Source organism: Hypomesus transpacificus, unplaced genomic scaffold, assembly GCF_021917145.1.
Source record: "Hypomesus transpacificus isolate Combined female unplaced genomic scaffold, fHypTra1 scaffold_391, whole genome shotgun sequence".
NCBI classification, from domain to species: domain Eukaryota; kingdom Metazoa; phylum Chordata; class Actinopteri; order Osmeriformes; family Osmeridae; genus Hypomesus; species Hypomesus transpacificus.
Window position 1 is genome coordinate 1 of NW_025813912.1, and position 27,622 is coordinate 27,622.

Consider the following 27,622-nt stretch of genomic DNA (forward strand, 5'->3'; position numbering starts at 1 on the left):
CTCTGCTGTCAGACCTCATTCCCCCAGTATTCTTAGCCCTATTTAGTCCAGAAACATGTCTGCTTTGAAAGGAAATGGTAAACCACACAATGTTTGTGTGTGTGTGTGTCTCCTGATTGGACAGGCATGAAACCACAAGGACACAGCAGCCTCTGCAATATCCACGCACACACACACACAGGCCTTGCACACACACACAGCCCTTACACAACACCCACACACACTGCTGGTGTGACCTAAGCTGACCCCATGTCCAGGCTTAACCAACATTAAGACATCAGTCATCATTAACACAGCACTATGGTCACCACTCCTAGCCAATCAGAGACAACCCCTGATCTCATTTCCTGTAAAAATAACAAATAACTTACACAGCCCTTACACACACACAAACAGTCCTTACACACACACACACACAGCCCTTACACAACACTCACACACTAACACAGTGGTTAGACAAACACAACACTACAATGCCCAGCCTGTAATACACACACACACTTACCTGCTACAGTAGAGTGTTTCTTGTTGTCTCTATGGAGACCGAAGATGTTGAGGCTGACCTACGGGACCAGGGTGTCGTTTCAGAAGGTCAAAGGTCACCCACGGACAGGCCGCGGTCCCCGGCTCCGCCTACAAGCCCAGGCCGCCAGCTGCAGTGATGTCAGCGGGTCACATGATCTCGCACGTCTCCGTCCATTGGACAACACAGGTGTGGGGTTCGTTTTGAGGAAGTCACTGTCAAACGCAGACGGAAAGAGGCGTTCAACAACAACGTTCTTACAGCCACAGGTTCAACACACAGACACGTCCTCTAGGTTGTGTGAAGCACAGTCTGTGTGCATCTCTTAGGACAGGAGTCTTTGTCACGTGACACATGATATAGTGAAGACAGACCCCCAGTGAGTGAGTGAGTGAGTGAGTGAGTGCAGGGGGGTAGACCAAAAAACTGTCCCGTCCACACAAAGCTTGAACTATGAATTTGTCTTTAGGTGAGAAGGAGTCAGGAGGAGTCAGGACTATGGGAATCCTGATCTCATGAGGTTTGACCAGCCAGACTGACACCTGGAGGAGGTGAACAAGGAAGGAGGGAAACACACGAGGTGTTTCCTTCCTGTTTCTGTGTAAACAGGAAGTCGGTCCTTTAGATCTGTCTGTCTTTTCGCAGCATTTCACTGTTTAAAAGAAAACGAAACAGTTGAAACAGGCATGCTTAAAACCGCAGCTCTCTCTTATCACACACCTTCAATACACACAGCTCCCACACACACACACACACACACACACACTTCATCAGCCCCCACGCGCAGGTGTCAAGATAAGTCCTCTGTGCACCTGGTGAACTTAGTGAGTCACTTATCAGCTCCAATCTCAGTTATCTCTGAATTAGCTGAAAGATGTCATGTCCTGTTGTGCAACTTCCCCTCCAGCGATCAATGAGGAAATACTCTCCTCTTGTTAGCACAACATTAATGTGCAAAAAGACATCTCAAAGCACCTTTCTATTTACAGTTAAGCAGATAGCCTCTCTAACCACTAAGGTATACGACTCCCCCCCACCTCATTCCTCAAGCTGACCCACACTAGTTTGTCTGATTTGACTTGACTGTGTGTAGGAAGTATTTTCGAAACCTTTCTTAAAACAAATATTAAAAAAATTGTACAGCACTGTATCTCCTGGTAGGGTACTGTATCTCCTGGTACTGTACTGTATCTCCTGGTACTGTATCTCCTAGTACTGTACTGTATCTCCTGGTACTGTACTGTATCTCCTGGTAGTGTAGTAAGTCAGGAAGGTTGCTGGATCGATTCCCCGCCAAGCCAAATGACGTTGTGTCCATCACTTCACCCTACTTGTCTCGGGGGAATGTCCCTGTACTTACTGTAAGTCGCTCTGGATAAGAGCGTCTGCTAAATGACTAAATGTAAATGTAGTGTAGTATCTCCTGGTACTGTATCACCTGGTACTGTATCTCCTGGTACTGTACTGTATCTCCTGGTACTGTATCACCTGGTACTGTACTGTATCTCCTGGTAGTGTAGTGTATCTCCTGGTACTGTATCACCTGGTAGTGTACTGTATCTCCTGGTACTGTATCTCCTGGTACTGTATCACCTGGTACTGTACTGTATCTCCTGGTAGTGTATCTCCTGGTAGTGTATCACCTGGTACTGTATCTCCTGGTAGTGTATCTCCTGGTACTGTATCACCTGGTACTGTACTGTATCTCCTGGTAGTGTATCACCTGGTACTGTATTACCTGGTACTGTATCTCCTGGTAGTGTATCTCCTGGTACTGTATCACCTGGTACTGTACTGTATCTCCTGGTACTGTATCACCTGGTACTGTACTGTATCTCCTGGTACTGTATCTCCTGGTAGTGTATCTCCTGGTACTGTATCTCCTGGTACTGTATCTCCTGGTAGTGTATCTCCTGGTACTGTATCTCCTGGTACTGTATCACCTGGTAGTGTATCTCCTGGTACTGTATCTCCTGGTAGTGTATCTCCTGGTACTGTATCACCTGGTACTGTACTGTATCTCCTGGTAGTGTATCACCTGGTACTGTATTACCTGGTACTGTATCTCCTGGTAGTGTATCTCCTGGTACTGTATCACCTGGTACTGTACTGTATCTCCTGGTACTGTATCACCTGGTACTGTACTGTATCTCCTGGTACTGTATCTCCTGGTAGTGTATCTCCTGGTACTGTATCTCCTGGTACTGTATCTCCTGGTAGTGTATCTCCTGGTACTGTATCTCATGGTACTGTATCACCTGGTAGTGTATCTCCTGGTACTGTATCTCCTGGTACTGTATCTCCTGGTAGTGTATCACCTGGTACTGTACTGTATCTCCTGGTACTGTATCTCCTGGTAGTGTATCTCCTGGTAGTGTATCACCTGGTACTGTACTGTATCTTCTGGTACTGTATCTCCTGGTACTGTATCTCCTGGTAGTGTATCTCCTGGTAGTGTATCACCTGGTACTGTACTGTATCTCCTGGTAGTGTATCTCCTGGTACTGTATCTCCTGGTACTGTATCTCCTGGTAGTGTATCTCCTGGTAGTGTATCACCTGGTACTGTACTGTATCTCCTGGTACTGTATCTCCTGGTAGTGTATCTCCTGGTAGTGTATCACCTGGGACTGTACTGTATCTCCTGGTACTGTATCTCCTGGTACTGTATCTCCTGGTAGTGTATCTCCTGGTACTGTATCTCCTGGTACTGTATCTCCTGGTAGTGTATCTCCTGGTACTGTATCACCTGGTACTGTATCTCCTGGTACTGTATCTCCTGGTAGTGTATCTCCTGGTACTGTATCACCTGGTACTGTATCTCCTGGTACTGTACCTCCTGGTAGTGTATCTCCTGGTAGTGTATCTCCTGGTACTGTATCTCCTGGTAGTGTATCTCCTGGTAGCGTATCTCCTGGTACTGTATCTCCTGGTAGTGTAGTGTCATTCCTCCCAGCTGGGGGCTAACCCAGAGGTACTGGTTGGGGCCAAACACAGGCAGGTCATCTGATACTGCCTGTGGGAGCTCTGCCTTCTCTTCAAACTATGGGGGGGCAGGGGCCTGTGTGTGTGTGGGGGGGTGGTGTGTGTGGTGTGTGTCTGTGTGGTGTATGTGTGTGTGTGGTGTGTGTGTGTCACAGAAAAGGTGAGAGGGTTCGAAATACAATGCCCTCAGAGAGACAAGAACAAGAGCGGAGAATCTCTTACACACACACACACACACACACACAACCTGACATACACCCCCCCTGACACACACACACAGGCTCCTGATTCCCAGTGTATGGTTTGAAAGCTAAGACTTGCCTGAGGTGGTGGTAACATGAAGCTCTGCAGTCTTCAACCTTTACAGGCTCATTTCCTATAGGATGTCCTTGAGTGTATGCATTACTGTTATTGTTACTATTCTCATCGCAGTTTCACGTTGTCCCCACACGCCACCAAAGGAGGGCTTCAAGGTTCTGTCCACCGAAAAAAAAATGGCCGTCTCCTACTGTTGTGATTCTCCGTAAACAACCAGCACGACTCAGCAAGTACCTCCACTAGGTATTGATCCGGAGAGGGCAAGTCGATGGGCTATCAGGCTGCTAAGTGCTGCGGTATTGACAGACTGTTAAACGCTCTGTGGTGGCGGTAAGGGAGGTGTGGGGGAGGCGTGTGTGTGTGTGAGGGGGGGCTAGGCAGGAAAGCAGCGAGTGATGTTAGGGTTGTGTGTGTGTGTGTACCTGTGTCGTTGGCCTGTGGTGTATCAACTTATCTTAGTCATTTTTTCACAGAACAAAAAGATGTTACTTCATGCCTAGTTGTAAATTTCGACTTTGATTTATTCATCCATTCAGTATTTCATCCATGTATCCATCCATCAATAATACATTTCATCCAGCTATCAATCCCTCCGTCCATCCATTATTGATTTAATCAATTTCTTCCTCCCTTCACCAACTTCCAGCCGCAGGCGTGAAGGAGGAGATGGTGTGGGACTTTGCTCTGTGGATGCCTTGTGGGTCTGTATCTCTGGGCTGCCTGGCACAGGCCCAGTAACTCGAATTACCCGAATAAAAACACTACCGGCGTGTAAACCAGCTGCTTAATGACAGGTATAAAACCATAAACACTGTGATGTTATGGAGAGCATTTCTACACCCACGAATAATGAGTCTGTGAGATGTGTTTGTGTAAGCAAGACCGAAAAAGAGAGATGGGGGGGGGGGGGGGGGGGGGGGGGGGGGAATAGAAGGAAGGTAGGAAGGAAAGAAAGAAAGGTACATCAACACAACAGTATGTTGTAGTTCAGCCTGAGGCGTGTTCTTCGCACCGGGATCTGACTCCACTCCCTGGATATGTGAAGACCGTCTTAGGACTGGTTTCACTTTGAGGTGCTCTTCTAGTAAGGACCGGTTTCACTCTTCTAGCATCACTCTGCTGTTGGTTTCTTCATTAGTGGTGGTGGTAACGTCTGCGCGCGTGGTAGTGAAAGTATGAATGCAGAGAGTCGGGTAGTGTGTGTGTGTAGTAATGATATATCCATGCATGTGTGAGTGAGTGAGTGAGTGAGTGAGTGAGTGAGTGAGTGTGTGTGTGTGTGTGTGTGTGTGTGTGTGTGTGTAGTAATGATACATCCATGCATGTGTGAGTGAGTGTGTGTGGTGCAGCAGTTCTGCAGGGCCTGGCTTGCAGGGGCGAGGCAAAGAAAGATACTTGGGAGGTAGAAAAGAGACAGTTAGCCAACTGATACCCTTGGGCCTCTTATCCAACACCATGTTTGTGTGTGTGCGACAAGACACCATGTGAGGACAAACACACACACACACACACACACACACACACAGCCCCTATACAACCAAGTGGGAACAACTTCGTGTATGTTTACTTTCAACATGTTAGCTACAAAACCTCCAACATGGCTATCAAACATCTTTGTGAGTTTACCCTTTGGCTGGATTGCAAAAGACGTGATATCGAACAGCATCGAGGAAACACATGTGCAGACAAAACCTAAACAAGTGTATCTCAAAACAAGCCTGCCAAAATGACGCTTGAAATGATCCCGCCTCAATCATTCGCCCTCTACATGAACGGCAAAATACCTTATCAGCCCCACTTTTAACTTCAAGTGTCTCGTTAATGTTGTCAGAGACCTGCAGTAGACTTGTCAAGATGTCCTCTGGTCTCGCTTAACTAGCTACCACACCTGTGCACACGTGCTTGTTCCTACAATTACTTGAGCTCAATCGCGGGAAATCTTCACAGATGAGACAAAAACAGATTAACAATATTTAAGCACAGACAGGAATGACCGAGGCGCGACTACTCACTGTCTAACTGCAGAGAAGCATCCAGAAACACGAGCTCCGGCCATAAACAAGTGAACAGACGTTACGGTTGGGGTGAGTGTGCAGCCCAGCTCGCGCAACTTACTGTACCTGTCAATCTGTCCTTCTCTTTAACGCAGCAGTCTGTCGCTCCCGCCGCGAGCCTTCTCCGGCGAGCTTTAAGTCTCAAACGGTTTCTTTATCAGAGGACACCTCTTGACATAACTGGATCTACAATGATAGCACTTGTCACTAAAGGACAGTAGGCGAACTTATCAAAAAGGTTGTAATCACTACGGAGGGTGATTTAGTCCTGTCTGTAATGGGTGACAGGGTAGCCCCACGGCATTGCGTTACTCGCGTCATTACTCAATTCTTTGCTCTCTTTGTACACGCTCACGCTGTCAACCCCCGCTTAAAGGAACATGTCCTTATTTTGACCGTTACAGCTGCCTTACAATGCAGAAGCGTCGATTACGTTTCTCAACAATGATCAAAGACTGCGTCCTGCATTTGACAAGTCGCCTATGCAAAAAGAAATAATGCTTTAAAGGCTATAATGACATTTCCATTGTTATATCTCTATAAAAACGTATGCTGTAGATAAGAACAATTAATAGAACAGCAAGAACCGTATGTCGCGCTCTAGAACATTTGTTGGTTCCAGACAGCACCATAAGAAGATCGTGTTTAAAGTGGCTTTCTAAAGCGGTGATTATAATTCTACAAATGATTCATACTGTTGGAATAATTTAGTATTTAAAAAAAGTGTTGCTTACTTGACTACAAGTTTGTTCAATATATTTTTTAATGTAGCCTCGTCTCCCTCAAGTGGCGTTGAGATGAAACTACATCAACTTCCGCGGTAGGCATTTCTATTTAAAGTGCCACTCAGTTCATCCGTCTTCATTCCCGGAGACAAATCACTTACAGATAACAAATAATGACACAAGGATTAACAGCTAGCCTACGTAATGATTTATTGCAGGAAATGCGAAAAGGAAAGGAAAAGCGCTTTCACACTTATGGAATATGAAAAAAAAGCAATGATCAGGTGATAATTTAAACATTTAAACTACTCATTTGTGTCCGTGTAAAAGTACGTATTTCGATCCTGCCGAAAGGGGACATTTACAGAAATTACCAGCTGAGGAACTACACGAAATGGTGACTTGTAGGACCAAGTGGGCCTACACATTTTAAAATCAAAATAAATTCTGATTGAGTCTGGTTAAATCAGTACAACATACCATACCTAAACATCCTTCATTTGAGTCATTTATACATGTTTCTTTTCTTAAAATAATCTATAAGGGGCAACAGACATGATTAAGTCTCTGAAATGACAAGACAAAGTACCAATCTTTGACAATGTTGTGTCATACTGAAACCGTGCTTTTAATACGCAACTTCACCGTCTTGTCGGAATCTGTAAAAAAGCATCAACTGATCAAAAAAAGCATTTTTTCATGAGATTGAGAGTGTGAGATGACCGGCTGCTGAGTGAAAAGTGGGAAATCCTTTTGACAACAGACCACATGTCTATGTAACGGACACAAGTTTGTAATAAAATGTTCCTGATTGTGTTATTCTTGCAACAGACGTGCATCTGAACCGCTCAGCTCCATAACAACAACTTTGGAGATCAAGCAAAAGCAAAACAGAACAAAAAAAAAGGACAGACCATCAACAACATTGTAAATACACTCATATCCACTCAAAGACATCCATTAATCATCAACTACTCTGATTTCAAAGCTAGTGTTGGCGCACACACAAAACAAATGTAGCCTACATTCCATCAGTAGAATCTTAACTAATTGACGCAAAAACTAACAAGGCACAAAACAACAGGTGGTGAACAAGATGATTTCATACAAACATCAGACAGAGCGCGGTGGATAAATGGAAACTTTGCATCGCGATCTAAATCGCTGGAAGAAATAGCCAGATGACTTCTGTTTCGTTCTCACAGTCAGCCTACTGAAGCTCTACTCAAATGGATGGATTTAGACTGAATAACTGGCCTGAGTACCCCATCCGTTTTAGTAAGCAAGCAAAACAGACCAAAGATAACAGCACATCATAGAAAAAGTTGTTAGCTCACTAAAGTAAGGCCAGTCCAGATACAAGCTCGTCCCTCCTACCCATTTGTAGATCTGTCAAAACCGGGACAGAAGCCTTGTGAGAACTATCCCCTGTAGGACATAGCTTAGACTCATCTTACTGTTTGAGATCTTGTCTGTGGGAAGAGCAGGGCTAGGGTTGTTCTGGACCAGAGCAGGGCTAGGGTTGTTCTGGACCAGAGCAGGGCTAGGGTTGTTCTGGTCTAGAGCAGGGTTAGGGTTGTTCTGGACTAAACCTGGGAAGGCTGGTGACAAGGCAGCGTTGAGGGATTAAGCGTTGGGATGGGAACAACACACGCACGTAATATTTACAACATTATGGGGAGACACTGTCCCCGATAATAAAAAAACATTCACTCCTACAGTGAGATATGAAGAGCACTGTCTCCGATATAAACTGGTAGGCAAAAACTACCTTCTCTTTTCTTCTTCACATTATGGAAGACACTGCCTCCGATAACGTCTCAGGATGAGAAGAGCACGTGACCGGTACCAAGACAGCCGGTCCTGAGGCCCACAGTGAGACCCTCGGAAACCACCACTCCTCCCTCCCCCCTCCCCTCTCCCCTCTCCCTCCCCTCTCCCTCCCTCCCAACTCCTCTCTTGCCCCCTCCTCTCCTCTCTCCTCCTCTCTTCCCTCCTCCTCCTCTCTTCCTGATTGGATACAGCTGGGTAGGTATTAGTGGTGTGGGAGAGGCACATGCTCTAACGTATCTAGGCATGTGATCAGAACTTAGGCTGCCTCGAGGAAAGAGAAAAGGAGGGAGGAAAGTGGTGGTGAGTCTTAACGGGACCAGCTGTGGGTACCGGCACGTAACAACCTCCCATAGCAGATGCTGCTGTAGTCATTTCGACAGTATAACTGTCATAATTATGGAAGGCACTGCTCCCGATAATTATACATATCTTTAAAAAAGGTGTAAAAAAAACAAACGCTATTTATAGTGAACCCTGTCACTGATAAATAAATAAGTAAATAAATATTTGTCCTTTCAGTGCCACACCTGGAGGGAGACCTCCCCTCTCCTGTCAGGTGTTCAGGTCAGCAGGTAGGTCTTTAGACAGCTAAATATGAGGCGTGTTCGACTTCATGCAGCGCCGGCGTCGCCTGCAGCCCGGCTGACTGAAGCAGCCAATGGCATTCTCAGCTTCAAGTCAGCTGACTGCAGCCGGCTGTCGGCGCTGCATGAAGTCAAACACAGCAACTGTCACTGAGACTGCTATGAATATCTGACATCAATATCAATCACAATAATAATTATGATGGCAATAACAATTATTATAATATTTATATATCAGGGTATTATTACCTATAGCATAATAAACATATTGTTGTAATGTTTAGTAGGTATAAAATAGTTTGTAGTGTTGTGTACACAACAAACTGTGAACAATGGGTGGGATAGTAGAACCAAGGAATAGAAATACCTGATTGTCTCAGTGAATATACTGTAGATCTTTTTTTTGGGGTGACTTTCTGATTACTGTTCCTCGTTTGGCCTCGTCTTTGCCAGACAACATAACATTTCGTAGTCACAAAGTGTAGAAATAACAGGTTTTTCTGAATTTTGTGACTATGATTTTGTTCTTGGTAAACAACATTTCACGATTAACGAACCAAAGTCGACTCTTTTACTGGACGGAGGAGTGAGTTTAAGCTCACCCTGGGAATATTGTTCTGACCTGCATCATCTATTGGACTACAGTCAAAATGCCCGAAAACACAAGGCTCAGTGGTATTGTGACAAGCCGTCGGCCATTGATGTAGTTTGTAGTCGTTAGCACCAACGTATAAGGTAAGATAAAAAATTTTTTTTGTAAAAAACCAATGACCTTGGAATATTTAAGGCAGTCGAATCTCAGAAAAGTAGTTATACATCAGCACCTAACCCTTCCAAAAGGGCGAATTAGAAATATTTTCATTTAGTATTTCCTCCTTTGTAGATAAAACCTAAACTAAAAACGTAACTCCCTAAACGCTAGGGGAGCAGGACGGCTTCACCTTTGACCAAACCCACACCGTCCTTCCCGGCATTTTGATCTAGATCTCGTTGTCGATGGACCACACGTTTCCGGCCATGCCGTTGGCACAGCCCTGAATGGTCCAGGTGGCTAGGGCGAACTTCACCCTGAAGTCGTCGGAGTCGGCTTCGGGGAGGCGGGACTTGAGAGAGTCCAGGTGGGCCCAGAGGGCCTGAAGAGTGTGGGGGGCGGAGCCTACCAGGATGTGACGGAACGGGGTCTCCCTGGGAGACACGTAGGGGGACAGGAAGTCTCTCTCCACCTACAGGAAGCAGGAAGAGGAATGGTCTGCTGGATGGTGGTAAAGGGCAGGCACACACACACACAAACGTGTATGCACACGTATACTTTTTCAGTGCAGGTGTGTGTGAAGCTTACAAGATTAGTTATGTTTTTTTCTATTTAGCAAGATCCTTTTATCCAAATTGTTGTACAGGAGGATTCAAACCTCTTAATCTACAAAACTGCTTTCGTGTGTGTGTGTGTGTGTGTGTTACCTGCATGATGCGGTCGTTGATGCTGCGGCAAACGCCCACGTCGTTCAGGTCGCTGTTCTGGATGTCGTTAGCCAGGCCGCGAGACGCTCGCGCAAACGAGCCCCGTGCCGACATCAGCCACTGGATGCTCATGTCCTTAGGCAGGGGGGAGGGGTCCATCTGCACCAATCAGGAGGGAGGGGGCGACGGCGGGCAACAGAAAGAAAGGATTATTAGGGGTAAAATTGAGAAACAACCGCAATCCCAACAACCGCCACACCACCACCAGCAACACCACCCCCCCTACCTTCTGCACGTTGTAGAAGCGGCGGTTGATGTTGTTCACGTGCACGCTTAACACAGTCAGGTACTGGTCCACGTCCAGACGCAGCAGGTGGTCGTGCACCAGCCGCAGGGTCATCAGTCCTGCCACCTGCCCCGCCGACACGGCCAGCCGGGCAGCCTGACCAGACGTCTCAGAGGACAGCTTCTCACGCGTGTCCAGCAGGGTGCCGAAGAAGGGGTAGGCCTGGGGTCAGAGTGTATGGAGAGAGGTCAGGGGTCAGTATGACGTATGTGCATGCGTGTGTGTATGTGCGTGTGTGTGCGTGGTTCAGCTCGTACTGACCTCAGAGTTGGCGGTGAAGCGGAATGAGATGGACGGGATTCCAGAGGTGGTGAGGAAGGGATAGGCCCCATCATCCATCCTCATGGGCTCCAGCCTGACACACACACACACACACACACAGATATGAGACGTAGTCTTCATTTTCAGTCGTCCATCCATTTATCAGTTGGTTCATTCATCCATTATTTTAAAATGTCATTTTCTTCATGTTGTCTACATGATCATTCACTACACTCCATCCATCCATTGATCAATCGATCGTCCGTCCGTCCGTCCCTCCCTCCCCTCCCCCCGCTTACACAGACACCTCCCAGTTGCTCTTGGCCACCTTGGAGTAGATGGTGTTGCTGCTTCCCATCGTCACCTGAGGAGAGGTGAACAGGAAGTTACATCATCACCCTGCTGGGCCCGGCTGTGTTACTGTACGTAGTAAACAGTGCTGCTCTTCAGGACACCCCTCCCTCCCCTCACCTCCTTCAGGGTGCTCTGGAGCAGCTTGTACATCAGAGGACTGGCAGAGGCCTTGAAGCCACCCCCACCTGAGGGGCGCGAGAGAGAGAGAGAGAGAGAGAGAGAGAGAGAGAGAGAGAGAGAGAGAGAGAGAGAGAGAGAGAGAGAGAGAGAGAGAGAGAGAGAGAGAGAGAGAGAGAGAGAGAGAGAGAGAGCGAGAGAGCGAGAGAGCGAGAGAGCGAGAGAGAGAGATATATGGAGATAGATTTAGATATACAGAGACAGAGTTAACCTTCATCATAAACCTCAAAATATGTGTCTGCTGAGCATTTCCACAGCTGTGAGGATGATCCCTCAGGATGCTGCTTGTGAACCTCCTGGGACGCCCCTCTGGACTCACCAGTCACAACTCCATCCAGGCTGATGTAAGAGAACGCCTTCATGCTAAGAGACGTCAGGTAACCCTGGAGACAGACAGAAACAAGCATTTTTATTGTAATAAAAATAAAAGTACATTTGTTGAGCAAACGCTCAAAGCTCACATTAGGGGAGACGAATCCAGCAAATCCCATACACACTCACACTCGTAACCAGATTAAATAAGGAGAGAAAGAGACCAGTAGAAAGAAGTGTAAGAGAAAGTAGAAACAGATTCACAGCCATCCTTTGCTTCATTCACAGATGCAGAACTGTGATGCAGAGGGGTGCAGTAGCTACCTCCAGCCACTCTGTGGCGCCAACGCTACCGTATTCACCAGCGCTCCAGCTAGCAAACACAATGCTTCTCCTGGGCTTCAACCCATCTGCTCCAAGAGGAGAGAGAGAACAAAGAAAGAGATAAGTCTCTTCATCCTCATAAATCATGGGTCCTCAACAGTTGAGTGTTCTAGAACGATACCGGCTGAGTGTTCTAGAACGATACCGGCTGAGTGTTCTAGAAGGCAGAGAACCAGAACCACCACTCACTCACCCTCAGCCATCATGGCGGAGATGGATCGAGCCAGCTCCGTCAGAACGCTGGTGCCCACGGTGGACTGGGCAAACCCAGGACCCCATGCGTCCCTCTGGGCCCCCAGCACCACGTACCGATCTGGGGGGGGGGGGGGGGGGTGAAGAGGTCAATTCACGTACACATACAATTGACACACATCCATCTCTTAAGACACTTATCCATCCCTCCCTCCCTCCCTACCCGGGTCTACGAAGCCCTTGATGAGACCGAACACGTTGTTGATCCTCTTCTGGACCAGCACGTTGTTCACCTCCAGGGTGACAATGTCATCGCTGCTCCCCAGACTGTGCAGCCCCCCCCACTCCGTGGGCACGGCGACACCCCCCAGGTCCCTAGAACGCCACAGGAGACACGGTTACACACTCAGCTCACCTCCATGGAGGAGGTGTGCCAGGACAGCGAAGCTTGGGACTGGGAAAGGCCTTGGCCTGGGTCTGGTCTTAGACTAGGGTTAGACAAAGCCTGGGTCAAGGACTAGGGGTTAGACAAAGCCTGGGTCTGTTGCTGGGACTAAACAGCCTAGGACTGGGACTTGGGCCAGACAGCCTAGGACTGAAGGCCCTACCTGAGGATCTGAGCAGCCATGGAGGAGGTGATGGTCTGGGCCAGGATCCTAGGCAGCCCGGAGGACTGGACCGGGGGGAACTGGGTGTGGTTGAAGGAGGGGAAGCCTGGGGTGTAGGGGTCACCTGACCCCAGATGGACCTGAGGAGGTAGGGGGGTCAGGGGTGAGAGACAGAGAGAGAGAGACAGCGAGAGAGAGAGAGACAGCGAGAGAGAGGGGGAAAGAATGGGTTATGGTTACGATCATTCACTCGGAACAATGGTATATCATTGTCCTGAACAATGACCACTGTGTGGGGGAATCCAGCTGAACCTGAATGAGTTGCCTGTCTGTCAGCATGACACACACACACTTACATGGCCATAGAGCTGTGTGTCGTATCCGATGTTCTGAGTTGAGTCTGGAAACAGGAGAACAGCAGAAGCCTTGAACTGGGCGGCATTGGCTACCTGAGGGAGGGAGGGAGGGAGGGAGAGAGAGAGAGAGGGAGGGGAGGGAATGGTTTAACACAGGGGTTTTCAAAGTGTAAGACAGTGAGCCTGCCTTCAGAGATCATCAAGTCACCAGGTCCTCCCCCATTTTAATAAAATACATTATATTCATTTCTGTATTATTAATGATAATAACAAGAACACTGTGTTAAAAATAAATAGTTGCAACCATAAAGGGTTTGAAAAAGTTTATTTTGAACGAGAGTCCTAATACAATCTCTCTCATATTTTAATAAAAATCAATAATATGGTTGATGGTTAATTAGTATGTAGGTTAATACTACGAGATGTGATGCTTCAGTTGCAGTTTGTAGTGCTGAATGTTTCGACTTTCTTCTTCTGTGTCTTTAGTTCCTTTAGCTTTGTACTAAACTCTAGCGGCTTAAACACCAAACTATTGGCTTGGTCTCCAGATGCCTGCGGAGTTTGCAGGGTCTCATGCTATCGCTAGCCAGAACCTCTCTACAGACCACACATTGTGGCTTTGGAACATCGACTGGCCCTGTCCAAAAAATCCTAACTTTAAATATACATCGTCATACTTTCTGTGCTTTTTGCTGGGTTCAGATATTAAGTGTGTTCGACTTCATGCAGTGAAGTGCTGGCTGACTTGAAACAGTGAATTCTGGTTAGACTTTTTGTCCGACGGCGCCGAGGCTAGGTCACTGTGACGTAGCCGTCAATGTACCGTGAGATCGATTCGAGAACTGCCGGCTGTGTAGCCGAGCGCATTTTGTCAAGAGCAACTGCACGGGTTCTAATGACCACTAGATGTTTCTTTTCAAAATAATTTCACACGTCTGCTGTCCAAACTGAGAGAGTGATTATCAAATTGCCTTTATATATATATATATATATACACACATAGACTATATATAAAATAATGATTTGGTAGATGAATGGAATTTAATACGATATATATTTACATTAGATATATATATATCCATATTACTGCTTTTTCCAAGCCTCCCCTGAAAGTTTGGCGCCTCCAGGGGGGGGGGAGGCCTCACACTGCTTCAACATGACCCATCTATGGAGGCACATGGATGACCCATCTATAGAGGCACATGGATGACCCATCTATAGAGGCACATGGATGACCCATCTATAGAGGCACATGGATGAAACATGGATTGATACCTTCTACACACCTTCTCAGCAAAGCTGATCTTCCCTGTTTTGACCAGAAGGATCTTGCCCTCCAAGCTGAAGCCCTTGTCCTGCAGTAGCTTCAGGTCCATCACTTGACCGTACGACGCAAACACCAGCGCCCCCTGGAGGAGGAAGGGAGGAGAGAGATAGAGAGCGGGAGGGACAGGGGAGAGAGAGGGAGAGGAGGGAGGGAGACGGATCCTTCATGATAATGGCAACAATAAGGGATCATTCTAAAATCTGTAGCATCTGTAAACTTGTTTACACTGTGGCGATGCAGGTGTGTGTGCGTGTGTGTGTTGTGTTTACCGTGAGGTTCCCCGGGCGGCTGTAGGCCAGGAAGCCGGTGGGGGTGCCCAGCTCCTTCCCCTTAAAGGCCAGCCTGTTGGTGGATCCTTCTGGAAGCTGCTGCAGGGTCACAAAGTGCTCGTCCGTCCAAGTCACCAGGCCAGCGGAACGGAATTGCTGCAACACACGGTTACCTAGCGCCTCGTCGCCCGGGGAACCAGCCTGGTGACTGCTACTGGCAAACTCACTGTAGAGGAGGATGGAGAGAAACCAGAGGAGCCAGAACAATTTAATGTGAAAGAAAATATATTCTTATATAATAATAATAAACAATGTTAATATATAGTTAGTACTGGAACCAGACAAGGTGAAGCCCAAGCAGGTTTGCTTGGGCTGGGGGTTAGAGTTTAGCAGTTCCAAGCTGAGCTCCTCACCCAAACGTGTTCTCCATGTTCTCCGTACTGAGTTTCTGGGCCAGCAGGCTCTTCACCACATCCCAGTCCATGAGGGGAGCCGCGCCCGTCTCAAACACATGCACCTTCTCATCTTCTGACACCGTCTGGTCGCTGGGCAGAAAGGCAGGGCAGTCGTCGGCCACTTCTTTCTTCCTGTGCACCAGGTATCCAATCAGGTAGCCTGGGAGGGGCGGGAGGGGCGGAGCGAGAAAGATTGAAGAGGGAGAGAGAGAGAGTGAGAAAATGAGATAAAAACTAGTCTGGAGCCCCACATTTGCCGTACCCTCTCAAAGAAGCATCTAGAAAACATCCTCCTCTCCTCTTCCTGACCTACACAGGTGCAGCAGCTATTTCACGCTACAGGTCCACAAAGTGGGGGTCAGATGGCTGAGCGGTTAGGGAATCAGGCTATTGATCAGAAGGTTGCAGGTTTAATTCGTGCAAAATGACGTTGTGTCCTTGGGCAAGGCACTTCCCCCTACTTGCCTCGGGGGGAATGTCCCTGTACTTACTGTAAGTCGCTCTGGATAAGAGCGTCTGCTAAATGACTAAATGTAAACGTAAAGTCATAGAAGAAACTAAATGCTTCCAATTCCTGCCTTCTCATTTCTCATCCCTCCAGACTCCCTCTGTTCCTTACCGATGATGAAGATGATGAGCGTGGTGGTGAGGAGGAAGCAGAGGTTCTTGGGGGTGCGCGAGGTCTTGCGGACCACGTAGTGGTCCCGGCTGCCCCCGTTGTGGTTGAGGTGGTCGCCCACACCATTCCCCTCCTCCTCATCCATGTCGGACGAGAGCTTCATCTCCACCTGGCTGCTCTCGCCCTCCATGTTCTGGGTGAGGTTGAAGCGTGTGTACGAGCGGGGCTCGCCGTTGAACTGGAGGAGGGGGGGAAGAGAGAGAGAAAGACAGAGACAGACAGAGGAAATGGAGGAAAGGATGGAATGGGAGAGGAGAACAGGAAGTGGGAAAGCAGAGGTTCCTTAGTGCTTCTATTCCCAGGATCGTGTCTGACAGTTTTGTCTGCTCTTTGATTAATCCTCTTTTCCAAAAGTCTAACAATCTCCCAAGATTACTCCAGCTTTCTTTTGTGGAGGCAGTAGTCATGGATCACAGAGACGGATAACTTCACGGTCACGGTCGGGAATTCAAGCAGGTGTGCCTGCTTTCTTTCGCCCACAAACTCCCATCTCGTTCGCCAAAACAACCTTGGCCTAGTCTTGTTAACTGCCATTCTGACTTTTTTGTACTTTTAAATATATTTTTTCAGCTTTATTATGATAGTGACCATTGAGAGGAAATCTAAGAGAGAGGGAAGGACAGGAAATTCCCTCGGCTGGAATCAAACCCAGGCCCCTGTGGTAAGGCTTTAGCCTGCATGGTACGTGCTTCTGCACGGTGATCCACCAGAGCACCCCTCTACTGTTCTGTCTTCCCTGGGGAGCACCCCTCTGCTGTTCTGTCTTCCCTGGAGAGCCCCCCTCCGCTCTCCTGTCTTCCCTGGAGAGCCCCCCTCCGCTCTCCTGTCTTCCCTGGAGAGCCCCCCTCCGCTCTCCTGTCTTCCCTGGAGAGCCCCCCTCCGGATCTGAGAGACGCACACAGCGTCCCATGTCGATAACCAAGGTGAGTCCCTGGGAATCACGACCAGCTATTTTGACAGGGCTGTCTGTCCAAACTGGTTTTACGCAAAGCAGGGTTTTGTAGATTCACTGTTCAGGCCTACTCGCTCATAGGTGCGGTGTTGTCCAAAATAAAGGGGGGGGGGAATAAGGGCGAACAAACTCTTGATCGTTGTTATAAGGAGATACTAATATTCGTGAGAGTGGGAACAAAAGAATAAATAAATTATAATTTTGTCATAATAGACCAAAACATTAATGCTGCTATAAAAAACCTCTTGATGTTATAAACCCAGTGACGTTACGACACCGTCGTAACTCAAAACTAAACGTGTAACCCCCGCGCACGATCCTATGGAAACGTGAGACCCCGAACGTGACTGGGTCACAGACGACAGTTGTTGAGGGTTGGTCCGAGAGCCGATCACGGCCACACACGCGCTGTGAGCCCACCGATTGGTCAACAGCAACAACAAAAAAGAACACTTGTTCACATCTATCGTCAAACGTCAGTACATTAGTTGCTATGTGACATCACATGTGTGAGTAGCTTGGGCCATGTGACCCACAGGTAAACCATACAGAAGAACATTCAGGATCACATTCATCCATCAACACAGTCATTTTCCTCACTAGGGAAGAGAAAACGGTCAAACGTGTGTCTTCATCTTAAAGTACTTACTATTTTGGATATGGTCGTCCTTGCCTGGTCCATCTTGGCTGCTTGCTAGCCTGGAGGAGTGAAACACATGTTGGTTAACAGTTGGACGTGACAGGTTTCATGCACAATGCATGCTATTGTTTCCATTCTCTCACACATGTTTAGGTTAGTTTCATAAACTATTGCATTACTTCCCGCACAGCCAAAGAAACGGTTCTTCTCCTTTCCCAAACAGTACCCTGCTCCCATCACAGCATGGCCCAGAAACAGTACCCTGCTCCCAGCCATGGAGAGATGAAGGGAGGAGGCAGGAGAGTGAAGAGAAAGATGGAGAGGAGAGCGTGGGAGAAAGGTGGAGAGAGGGAGAGGAGAGAAAGTGAGAAAGAGACGGGGTGGGGAGATGACAGATGGATAGAAAGTTATGAAACGACCATGGAGAGATGGAGGAAGGTGTGGAGTGCAGGGGAGGGGAGGATAATAAGCAGACAGGGAGGAGAGAGCAGATCTCCCAGGCCAGTCCTCCTCGACAGGGTCTGGACTTCCTCAGGTCTCAGCTGGAGTAAGACACCAGAGCCAGTGCAGTGTTTGGTCTGTGTGACCCCTGACCTCTCCCCTTAGTCAACACGCTCTTGACACCGAGTTTCCCATCATATGGGCTTCAGAAGATCCTTCGTTCTGTGTTCAGTTATGTCATGTTTTCCTTTAGCAGACGCCTTGATCGACGTACAGAAGAGGAATCAAACCTGCGGCCTCTTGATCTGCAGGTGTGGTTTTCCACTGAAATGGGCCCACCTGTGTTTTCTACTGGCAGTCTGCCAAGGTTATTACAATACACTTATTTCAGTGTAACGGTTTCGCTTTCCTGAGTAAATGACACAACACTACCAGTGTTGAGGAACCATAGATGAAGTAAATATTACATTAGGTTTGTGAGGGGAGGAGAGTTCTAGAACGTCTGTAGGTTTGTGAGGGGAGGAGAGTTCTAGAACATCTGTAGGTTTGTGAGGGGAGGAAAGTTCTAGAATGTCTGTAGTATGTGGTAATGACATGGACCATCTTACTAAACCGCTAGAATCTAGGGCTGAATCTTGGTTTGTGGATTACTAATGGAACAACATAGGTAAACGCAGACTTCAAATTAGAGTAAAGAGATCATCATTAGAAAGTAAGTATACATCTGGTAGGTTGGTACTACAAAGTCACTCAAAAGAACTACATACAATTGTAGTAATAGTAAGTATATTATTTATGTGCGTGCACACAATAGCTGCTGGTACAAGGTCCTGTTTTGTTGCAATAAACAAAAAATGTAAAACCTACAGGAGATAAGCTTAATCCAGACCACCTTAAACTCACCGACCTGGTCAGGCACAGACACACACACACTCAATGACCCAGAAAGCCCCGGCAACCCTCACCTCACACACTCAGCCCCCAGCCTCACCTCACACACTCAGCCCCCAGCCTCACCTCACACACTCAGCCCCCAGCCTCACCTCACACACTCAGCCCCCAGCCTCACCCCACACTCAGCCCCCAGCCTCACCTCACACACTCAGCCCCCAGCCTCACCCCACACTCAGCCCCCAGCCTCACCTCACACTCAGCCCCCAGTCTCACCTCACACACTCAGCCCCCAGCCTCACCTCACACACTCAGCCCCCAGCCTCACCCCACACTCAGCCCCCAGCCTCACCCCACACTCAGCCCCCAGCCTCACCCCACACTCAGCCCCCAGCCTCACCTCACACACTCAGCCCCCAACCTCACCCCACACTCAGCCCCCAGCCTCACCCCACACTCAGCCCCCAGCCTCACCTCACACTCAGCCCCCAGCCTCACCCCACACTCAGCCCCCAGCCTCACCTCACACTCAGCCCCCAGCCTCACCTCACACTCAGCCCCCAGCCTCACCTCACGCACCCAATCCTACAGCGCACCACACAGCCCCATGTCCCAGGGGGTAGACTACCTACACAATCCAGCATGAAAGTAAAAGCCACTCACTTAAACATGCTTGTCCATCTAAACTAATAAGTGGACAGTGGAGTGCGTGTATGTTTGAGAGTGTGTGTGTGTGTGTGTGTGAGAGACAGGACTCTTGGCTGACCTCCAGGGACACTGCCAGCCCAGAACAGTGGGATTCCAGAGCGACCACAGTGAGAGCAACCGGGGGTAAATACCATGCATTCAACCAGCCAGGCATGCCCTACTTAGCAACTAGCCTACCGTACCATACTGTAGACTAGCATATTACATTTGAGACTACAACGTCATCACAACGCAGAAGTTCGGATTTCATTGGACTACCGGCAACTCATCACCTATAACACAACCCCAAATAGGCTTTTAGTTTGAAGCTGACGGTAGCGAACTGTTTCTCAATAAAACAAACGAAACATGCAAACAAATCTTAAACCCAGTTAATACAATGTTATACAAACTGTCTGTAATTCAGTGAAATTCTATGAAAACCAACTATGGATACATTTATTTCAGTTTGCATTCAAAATGCAACTATTTTCGTCCTCCACAGTCATTTACAATTAGCCAAAACTGGCCCGATTTAGCTAACAATTTAATGCTTATTTAAAAGGTAGCCTATATAGGCTAGCCCAGTAAGAGACAATCGAATCTTAAACGCATGTTAAATTGAACCTAGCCTAACCTAAGCCTGCACAATATTACTAGAGAGGCTAACGTCATGAAGCCTCAATCAAGGTTAGTTGACATCATTTGGCCTCGCTTCCCCTACCCTTGAGCCGTGGCTACCAGCCTAGCCTAAATATAACTGCCCTTTGCCTGTTAGTGTGAGCTCTCAGGACAAGGAGCGAAAATCAACAGCCAGTTAGTATTTCCCCTTCTGTGTGTGTTTCATTTCTTTTAAAATTGACTAATAAAAAATGTGGGGAATTTTATTTTTTTAAATTAAAGACGAGGACCAAAACTGTTCCTCTTGTAACAGTTCCCTGCTCCTGGGTGATAGGCAGAGCCAGCCAGCATGCAAAGTCATATTGAAGGAAGATGAAGGTTCCACACTAACTGTCATTTTTGACTCAAAGGAAAATGCTGCACCATAAGAATAGATTAGGACTGTTATAACTGAGGAGGTTTGCAGGTTCAACCCCCCCCTTACTCTATACGTCGCTTTGGATAAAAGGCAAATAACCCGATCAGACCCACATTGACCCCCAGGTGAGACTAGACTTCAGACGTACGTGTCCACCCTAATCACAGAGTTCTTAAAGGGAAGCGTCTCTAAGGGCCCTACATACCACACATTCTTAACCCTGGTGTAATGTTAAAACTTTAATCAGCTTAGCAAGACTTTCAAATAGAGAAACCTATGGATTAACAATGAAGTGTGAGATCACACAGGAGGCGTGCACTCACACACACACACACCTTTCTTAGAAGGTTGATCAGGAGAATGTAACCATATGACCAGAGGTAGTCTCCATGACCTCCTGCAGTCTAGTGATCCGTCCTGCTGTACCTCCTCAACCTATCCTTCCAGCCCCCTACTCCCCCTTACCCCCCCCCCCCCTCCCCCAGCCTAGTCCCCCTTTCCCCCCTCCCCCAGCCTAGTCCCCCTTCCCCCCCAGCACCTCTTGTGGACAAGTGCACACAGCAGATAGCACCAGGCATCTCAGGTCACACCCTAACTAGGACACCCACATGACGCTCCCTCACTCTGCCCAAACACACGCACCTCCCTGGAATCCCCAAGGGGGTTGAAACATGAGATACCAAGGTACTATGACTCAGTACACACAGTTCAAGACTCAAATGTTGCGACATGACTCAACAACAGAGGAAATAGAAGGGGTGAGAAGAGAGGGGGGAGGAGGAGAACGAGGGGGGAGACTGGGAGGAGGAGGCGGGGGTTCAGGGCCACATCAATCAAAGGCCCAAGCAATTAAAGACGAACCTGTTAAGAACAGTCGGTGAGGCTGTCAAGAGCTGATAGTTTTCACAAACATTCCCAGAGAGCCATGCAGGGCGACCTTTAGCTCAGACATTAACTTGAGTTTATACACCATTGTGATCTAGGTAGCATCACAACTGACAGAGGGGGGAGAGAGAGAGACAGGCAGACAGCTGGAGGGGGGGCAAGAGAGTTTGGCCAGAGACAGCCGGAAGGGAACAAGGGAGAGAGAGAATGGGGGATGGAGAAAGAGAGCAGGAGAGAGTGTGAGAGCAAAAGAATCATATGCTTTGGGAGCGCATGTGTAAAACGTGACAGTTGGAAGCAGCTATGGAGGACCAGGAAAACTATAACCAAAACAGCTCCAAATTCTGTTTTGAACAAGCCTCATGTTCACATACAACAATGACATTAATAGTCGTCAACATCCAAATAATATGGAAAAATGTATATATGAATTATCATCTTCAAATCTGAAAGCTCTAAGAGTGTACACCCCCAGAAACTTTAATCCCTAACCGGGAAGGGAGGGGGGGGGAGAAGAATGCTGAGAGAGAGAAGGAGGAAGGGGAGAGAGAGAGCAAAGGAGAAGGGGTGAGAGAGTTGGGAGAGAGCGAGCAAGAGAGCAAGAGAGAGAGCGAGAGAGAGCGAGAGAGAGAGCAAGAGAGAGAGCAAGAGAGCAAGAGAGAGCGAGAGAGAGCGAGAGAGAGAGCAAGAGAGAGAGAGCGAGAAAGAGAGCGTCACATCTTCAGCTTCATTGTGCTTCTCAGGGGCAGACCATGTGAGAGTCACACTGGGAAAAGGAACAAGTTATCCCTGGGAAAAAGTGTGGAATGACCAGACATGCAGACTGAACACCATATAGCACAGCACACACCCCATATACCACAGCACACTGGCTGCCAAGTCACCGTTTGTAACAAAAACATAACCATCTGGAGGAGAAACTGTTTCACAAACTCCCCTTTTCAGGTGGCAAAAAAAAACTGTATGAGGTTACAAACAGCTGAAATAAGTTCTCTGAGATAATAGGCTTCTCGCTAAAACAGTTACTACTTATTTTTGTACAGTAGAAATGGATGAGTCAAAGCTGATCATGCTGTCTTAAAGATATTTGGGCTTCCCCTCATTCAAACACATTTAAAAATGTACTTTTACATTGGGATTTTAATAAAGCCTACCTATTGACATTAACTGACCTTAAATCGAATATGTCTACGGGAATTTAAAGTACATAAACCATTACATAAGAGACTCGGCTATGTGTGCCATATGACAAAACGGTCAAATAATGTAAATCAATAATACGGTTGATTTAAATAGTTTAGAGCCGCCATGCGACCCGGACACTGGCGCTCTTTGGGGCATTTCAAGGGCAGGGTTGCAGATAGTCCCTGAAGCAAGAAACTTGTCAAGATCACCTGCCATGGGCTGTACTCCCACTGGCGAAAATAACTTAGAAAATTACATATTTAATATCACAGGATGATTTGTCACGTTGATCCTCAAGTCACAGACTAGCATGATTTCGTTGCCATCGCCTTTTTATGCTACGCTTAAATACTCTGCACCACGCGCAAGTCACGTTATGTGCCACTGTCATTCATAAATAACCCTTCTGGACTGTCAAACAGTGTATATGTTTTTGGCTGTAGCCTACTTCAAAAACCAATATACCGGTTTGGACCGTTTGGGGTAGGCTAGATTGTGGGCCGGGCATGTTGTTGCAAGCTTCTATTGCGAAAAATTGAAACGAGTTCCTTTTTAAGCGATGATGAGTGCGTCTGTTAAAGTAGAAGTCTCGAGCGGACTCGTTAGAGCCGTCAAGGTCAGTGATGGTGAGTTCCAAACCAACATGAAACGGGTAAAACAGAAGCTTACGTTGCCATGTGCTACGGATCAAGACACCGAACACTCGCCTTGGGCTCTTGCGAACGTGACAAACCGTCACCAATGATGGCGTTATCATTTGCATTGCTGAATGAAAACTCGTAACAATGTGCTTCGGGAATAGACAACACCGATCAATAAAATGTGAAAAACGGAAACTGAACGCGGAGTGAAGTTAGAACAGGTAGCCGATACAAAACCGATTTCTAGTCAAAGTCAGAGCAGATCAATAAAACATTTCAATGAGCATAACATTATCCTTTAACCTACAATAAACGAGTCGTTATCGCGGACATTTTATTAACCAAAGCCATTTGAGCTGTGTGCCAATAAATTAGCCTACATAATATTCCAATTAATTAAATGAATACAGTGTATTAATATGTAGTCTAATATATTAATCATTCTTACCCACTCTTATAAACGGCCAGTCGTGCGCTGTCTTTATTGTGTACCCTTGCACACGAGGTTGGTTTGACGTCTACTTCAGTTACCGGCGTCTACAACCTTGAACACGCTCTATATGAGATAGAAAAAAATGGTTGCAGAGATCAGAGCGTCATTTCCGTTGTGGGAAGCTTGAGGATTGATTCAAAACGGTCTTAAAGGTTTTAACCGTGAGCGTGTAATAGGGTGAGAAACGCCAAACTATTATTTTGAGGACTGTTATGAGGATTAAATACATGCTTAAATCACGTATCCCTGCATGACAGGCTCCAGGCAGCACTGGTCGATACAGTCTCACGAAGGGGGGTTGTTTTGAAACTGCATGGGCAAAATCAGAAAACTGAACAACGCGTGTGCGCGTGTTACCTTGAATGATCCCGTCTGACAATGAGACACATAGATAACGTAAAGCGATTGTTCACGTTTCCTCATAAATATCAGTCAATCGTGTGTGTCCGATCTGCATAATTTGGACATAACTGCCATTGTAGGCTACCAGCCACCAAACCGAAAATATTTTGTGAAAATATTTGAAAATATTGAAATATTTCCTCCTGGTCCTTGACAGTGAAAGCTAAGAGAACCATCTGGTCTCCACCTTTCTTCTGACTGTCTCATGGTTGTAGTGAGCTGTTGAACGTATGAGCAGAAGACTCATGGAAAATGTACGTCCACGTGGGGAGGAAACCCCAGTCCGCCTGTCAATAAGGCTGAGTAAATACGAGCTGTTCATACTGGCCCTGTAAAGCTTACAGGATATTAAGGTGCGGAGTCCACAAACCCACGAAGTTTTATTTTAGATATTTAAAGGATTTTTACAGTTTTTACGCTCGATCCCTCCGAAAATATATCGACATTTATTTAAAATAAATCATTGATGTATTGTTTTCTGCAATAACCCAATTGCAGCAAGTGGACTTTTTCCAAGTTGTGGCCTCTGTAAAATATGGATTTAGAGTTTGGAAAGTTGCACAGATTTAGTTCTGGTTTATGTAAGTTTCTGGCGTGTCCAAGCAGTAGCTATAGGCCTACTGGTCATCCAAACCCTGTCAATGATTCGGCATGTGTAATCATTACTTGTTGCTCTGGATCAGACCTGCCAAGGACGTTATTGTGAATTGGTCAACTTATACTGGAGCAAAGGGCGTTGAAGAATAATAATTAACTTTTGAAAAGTCTCCTCAGAAAGTTTTTTTGGTTGGTGTTCTCAAGAAATTGGGAAGAGATTGCTAGTGTGTGATGCTATGGAAGCCTGTGTTTGCCAGGTTGGTATCAAAGTATGGTACCTCACACATAAAGACACACACACACGCACACACACACACGCAGTGTATTTTCACCACAGCCTTCCCCCTCACAGGTGGTCATGATGGAGACGGTCGTGAGAGAGAGATCCACACAAGTCCTCATGGTTCTCAGTACAGCAAACCTCTCACAAATCAGTCAATTGTAAACAACAATTACCAGAGGGAGGTAGACCTACTGCAGAGTCAGACTTAAATACAAAAGCATGAAGTTTAGATGCAGGATTTCCGTGCTCTGAGAAAAACACACACAGAATCAGGTACTGACTCTGATAGATTAAACACCCTTCATGAGCATCAAGTTACTTTTAGATGAAAAGAAGTGTCTGTGAAAATTGAGATTTGACTTAATCTACCCAGAGAAAGGAAGCAACCCTTTACTGTAATTAGTGAAACTCAAACATGTGAACATATTTTACTGCACCCAGGAGGAAGACAGATTTACCCATTCCAGATCACAGCAATCTGTGGAGGTAAAGTTGACACAACCACACAAACACCTGCAGTTTAAAAATACCCTACACTGTGGATTTCATTTCTGCAAACTTAACTCTAACTGGTATATTTAGGTTGTTGTCAATCCGTTGACGACTTTGGTCGACAATGTGGGGCAAGTGAACGTCACTTGATTTTGTGTCTCTTGTTGAACTGGTTGTGTGGAAATCGATGTGGTGTTTTAAGTGCCAGAGCAAAATTGAGGCAGTGAGTTAGAAGTCTTGGGGTCTGGAAGGTGGATGTGTGGTTTAAACTCCCCCCCCCCTCCCCCCACCATCATGAGGGCAAGTCCATACTGTCCACCTCCGACCCTTATATCTATAAGAACAAAACTCCCAGTTTCAATTTCCCTCTAACCTGCATGTGAGGTGTAGCTACAGCCTTTCTCCTCATCTGACCCGGCCTGGCCTGGTCTCCTCCAGCTGCCGAGCTGTAGACTTTGGCCCAGGTGAACAGTTTCCTGTCAGGAAGAACTCGTCCTCGCCTCACTGTTTTTCCTGCTGAGTCAGGGTAGCTGTGGGAGGCCCACCTGCAGGGCTGGCCACATATGGACCCAGGCGAGGGGAAAAGAGAGGTGCTGTGGTTTTAATTGAGTCAATAGAAGACTGGATGAGACATAGGGTGGATTTAGATGTTTCCAACAGCCAAGTGAGAAAAAAAAAAAAAAAGTTCCCAAAAAACATTTCAAAAGGCTGAACATTTTTTTTCAAAACGTTGGCAAAATATTTTCCCAACAATGTTTACTGTACTCGGTTTCTCTCCTCCGCTGTCACTGTGTGTGAAAAACAAGTCTGAACAAAAAAGGTTTGAAAAGGACTCTAGATGTTTGACATCGTCGGTGTCAAAAAATATTCCTGGCGAATGCACTGAGTGTCTATAGTGTATTAATATGATGTGAGATCCAGTTACCAGTGTGACACTAAAAGAGGTCATGGCTACTTTTTACTTAAGTATATGTCAGAGCCCACACTTCTTTACTTTAACTTGAGTGAAAAAGAGTAGTCAGTACTTTTACCAGTCTTTTTAAACATGAGTATCTGTACTTGGATATGTGTGCTTGGATGTGTGTACTTTTGCCATCTCTGCCGTCTACCTCAAAGACCTGGGCCTGACCAACCACTTCAAACTCACACAGAGTTAGGAGGTTCTAACACACACAGAGTTAGGAGGTTCTAACACACACAGAGTTAGGAGGTTCTAACACACACAGAGTTAGGAGGTTCTAACACACACAGAGTTAGGAGGTTCTAACACACACAGAGTTAGGAGGTTCCAGGGACGTGCACAGGCTATGGCTAAGGTTGCCCGGGCAACTGCCCTTTTGCCCTCCTCGAGTCAAATTGCCCCTCCGAGGAAAATAAATAAATAATAGTGAATTTAAACAGCTGCAGAATTTCATGTAGACCTAGATTTGAAAAATCGCCACCCGAAACATTTAATAAATTAGCCTTATTTACTTCCAATCGATAAGCCTATGGGCAACGAGAGTGGAAGTCACAAGGGGAGGGGGTATGCCCCCTACTCTGTTTACTCTGCGGTACTGCACGCGACCGCCACCTGAGCCTGCATTTTCTTGCACTTAAGAGACGGTCACGGTTGTTTTAGTCTGTGTCGATAAAAACTGCTTTGACGTTATCAGAAAAGGTGAGTTTTAAGTTGTTGAAATGTATAACAAACAACAATCATCAAGTTTTATGAAATCAATTAAAATCTTCATAAATCCAAGCTCAGTTTGCCGCGTTTAGCCTAAATAATCAGACGGCTTGCTTGCCTACCAGA

General features: G+C 46.8%; 1 protein-coding gene across 2 annotated transcripts; it reads right to left on the bottom strand.

Annotated features, from left to right (window-relative positions):
• Positions 1-9,427: 9,427 nt before the first annotated feature.
• tfr1a (transferrin receptor 1a) lies at positions 9,428-24,118 on the bottom strand. Of its 2 annotated transcripts, none has more exons than XM_047016505.1 (18): positions 24,013-24,118; positions 17,801-17,850; positions 16,140-16,377; positions 15,479-15,680; positions 15,066-15,291; positions 14,756-14,878; positions 13,470-13,562; positions 13,114-13,253; positions 12,729-12,880; positions 12,507-12,626; positions 12,254-12,339; positions 11,937-12,000; positions 11,558-11,625; positions 11,386-11,450; positions 11,087-11,180; positions 10,766-10,987; positions 10,480-10,638; positions 9,428-10,244 (listed from the first exon to the last, which is right to left on the bottom strand). In XM_047016505.1, the coding sequence occupies exons 2-18, from the start codon at positions 17,831-17,833 to the stop codon at positions 10,002-10,004; spliced, it is 2,328 nt and encodes a 775-aa protein (XP_046872461.1). In that variant the 5' UTR covers positions 17,834-17,850; positions 24,013-24,118; the 3' UTR covers positions 9,428-10,001. The 2 variants fall into 2 exon arrangements, with proteins under 2 accessions (XP_046872461.1, XP_046872460.1); XM_047016504.1 differs by having other exon boundaries at positions 24,009-24,115.
• Between the last annotated feature and the right edge of the window lie 3,504 nt (positions 24,119-27,622).

Coding starts and splice junctions, on each gene's coding strand:
- tfr1a (XM_047016505.1), bottom strand. CDS start 17,833: ATGGACCAGGCAAGGACGACCATATCCAAAATA. Junction 15,681..16,139: donor GCTCATCATCTTCATCATCG/GTAAGGAACAGA, acceptor CGCCCCTCCCAG/GCTACCTGATTGGATACCTG. Junction 10,639..10,765: donor GCTTCTACAACGTGCAGAAG/GTAGGGGGGGTG, acceptor TGATTGGTGCAG/ATGGACCCCTCCCCCCTGCC.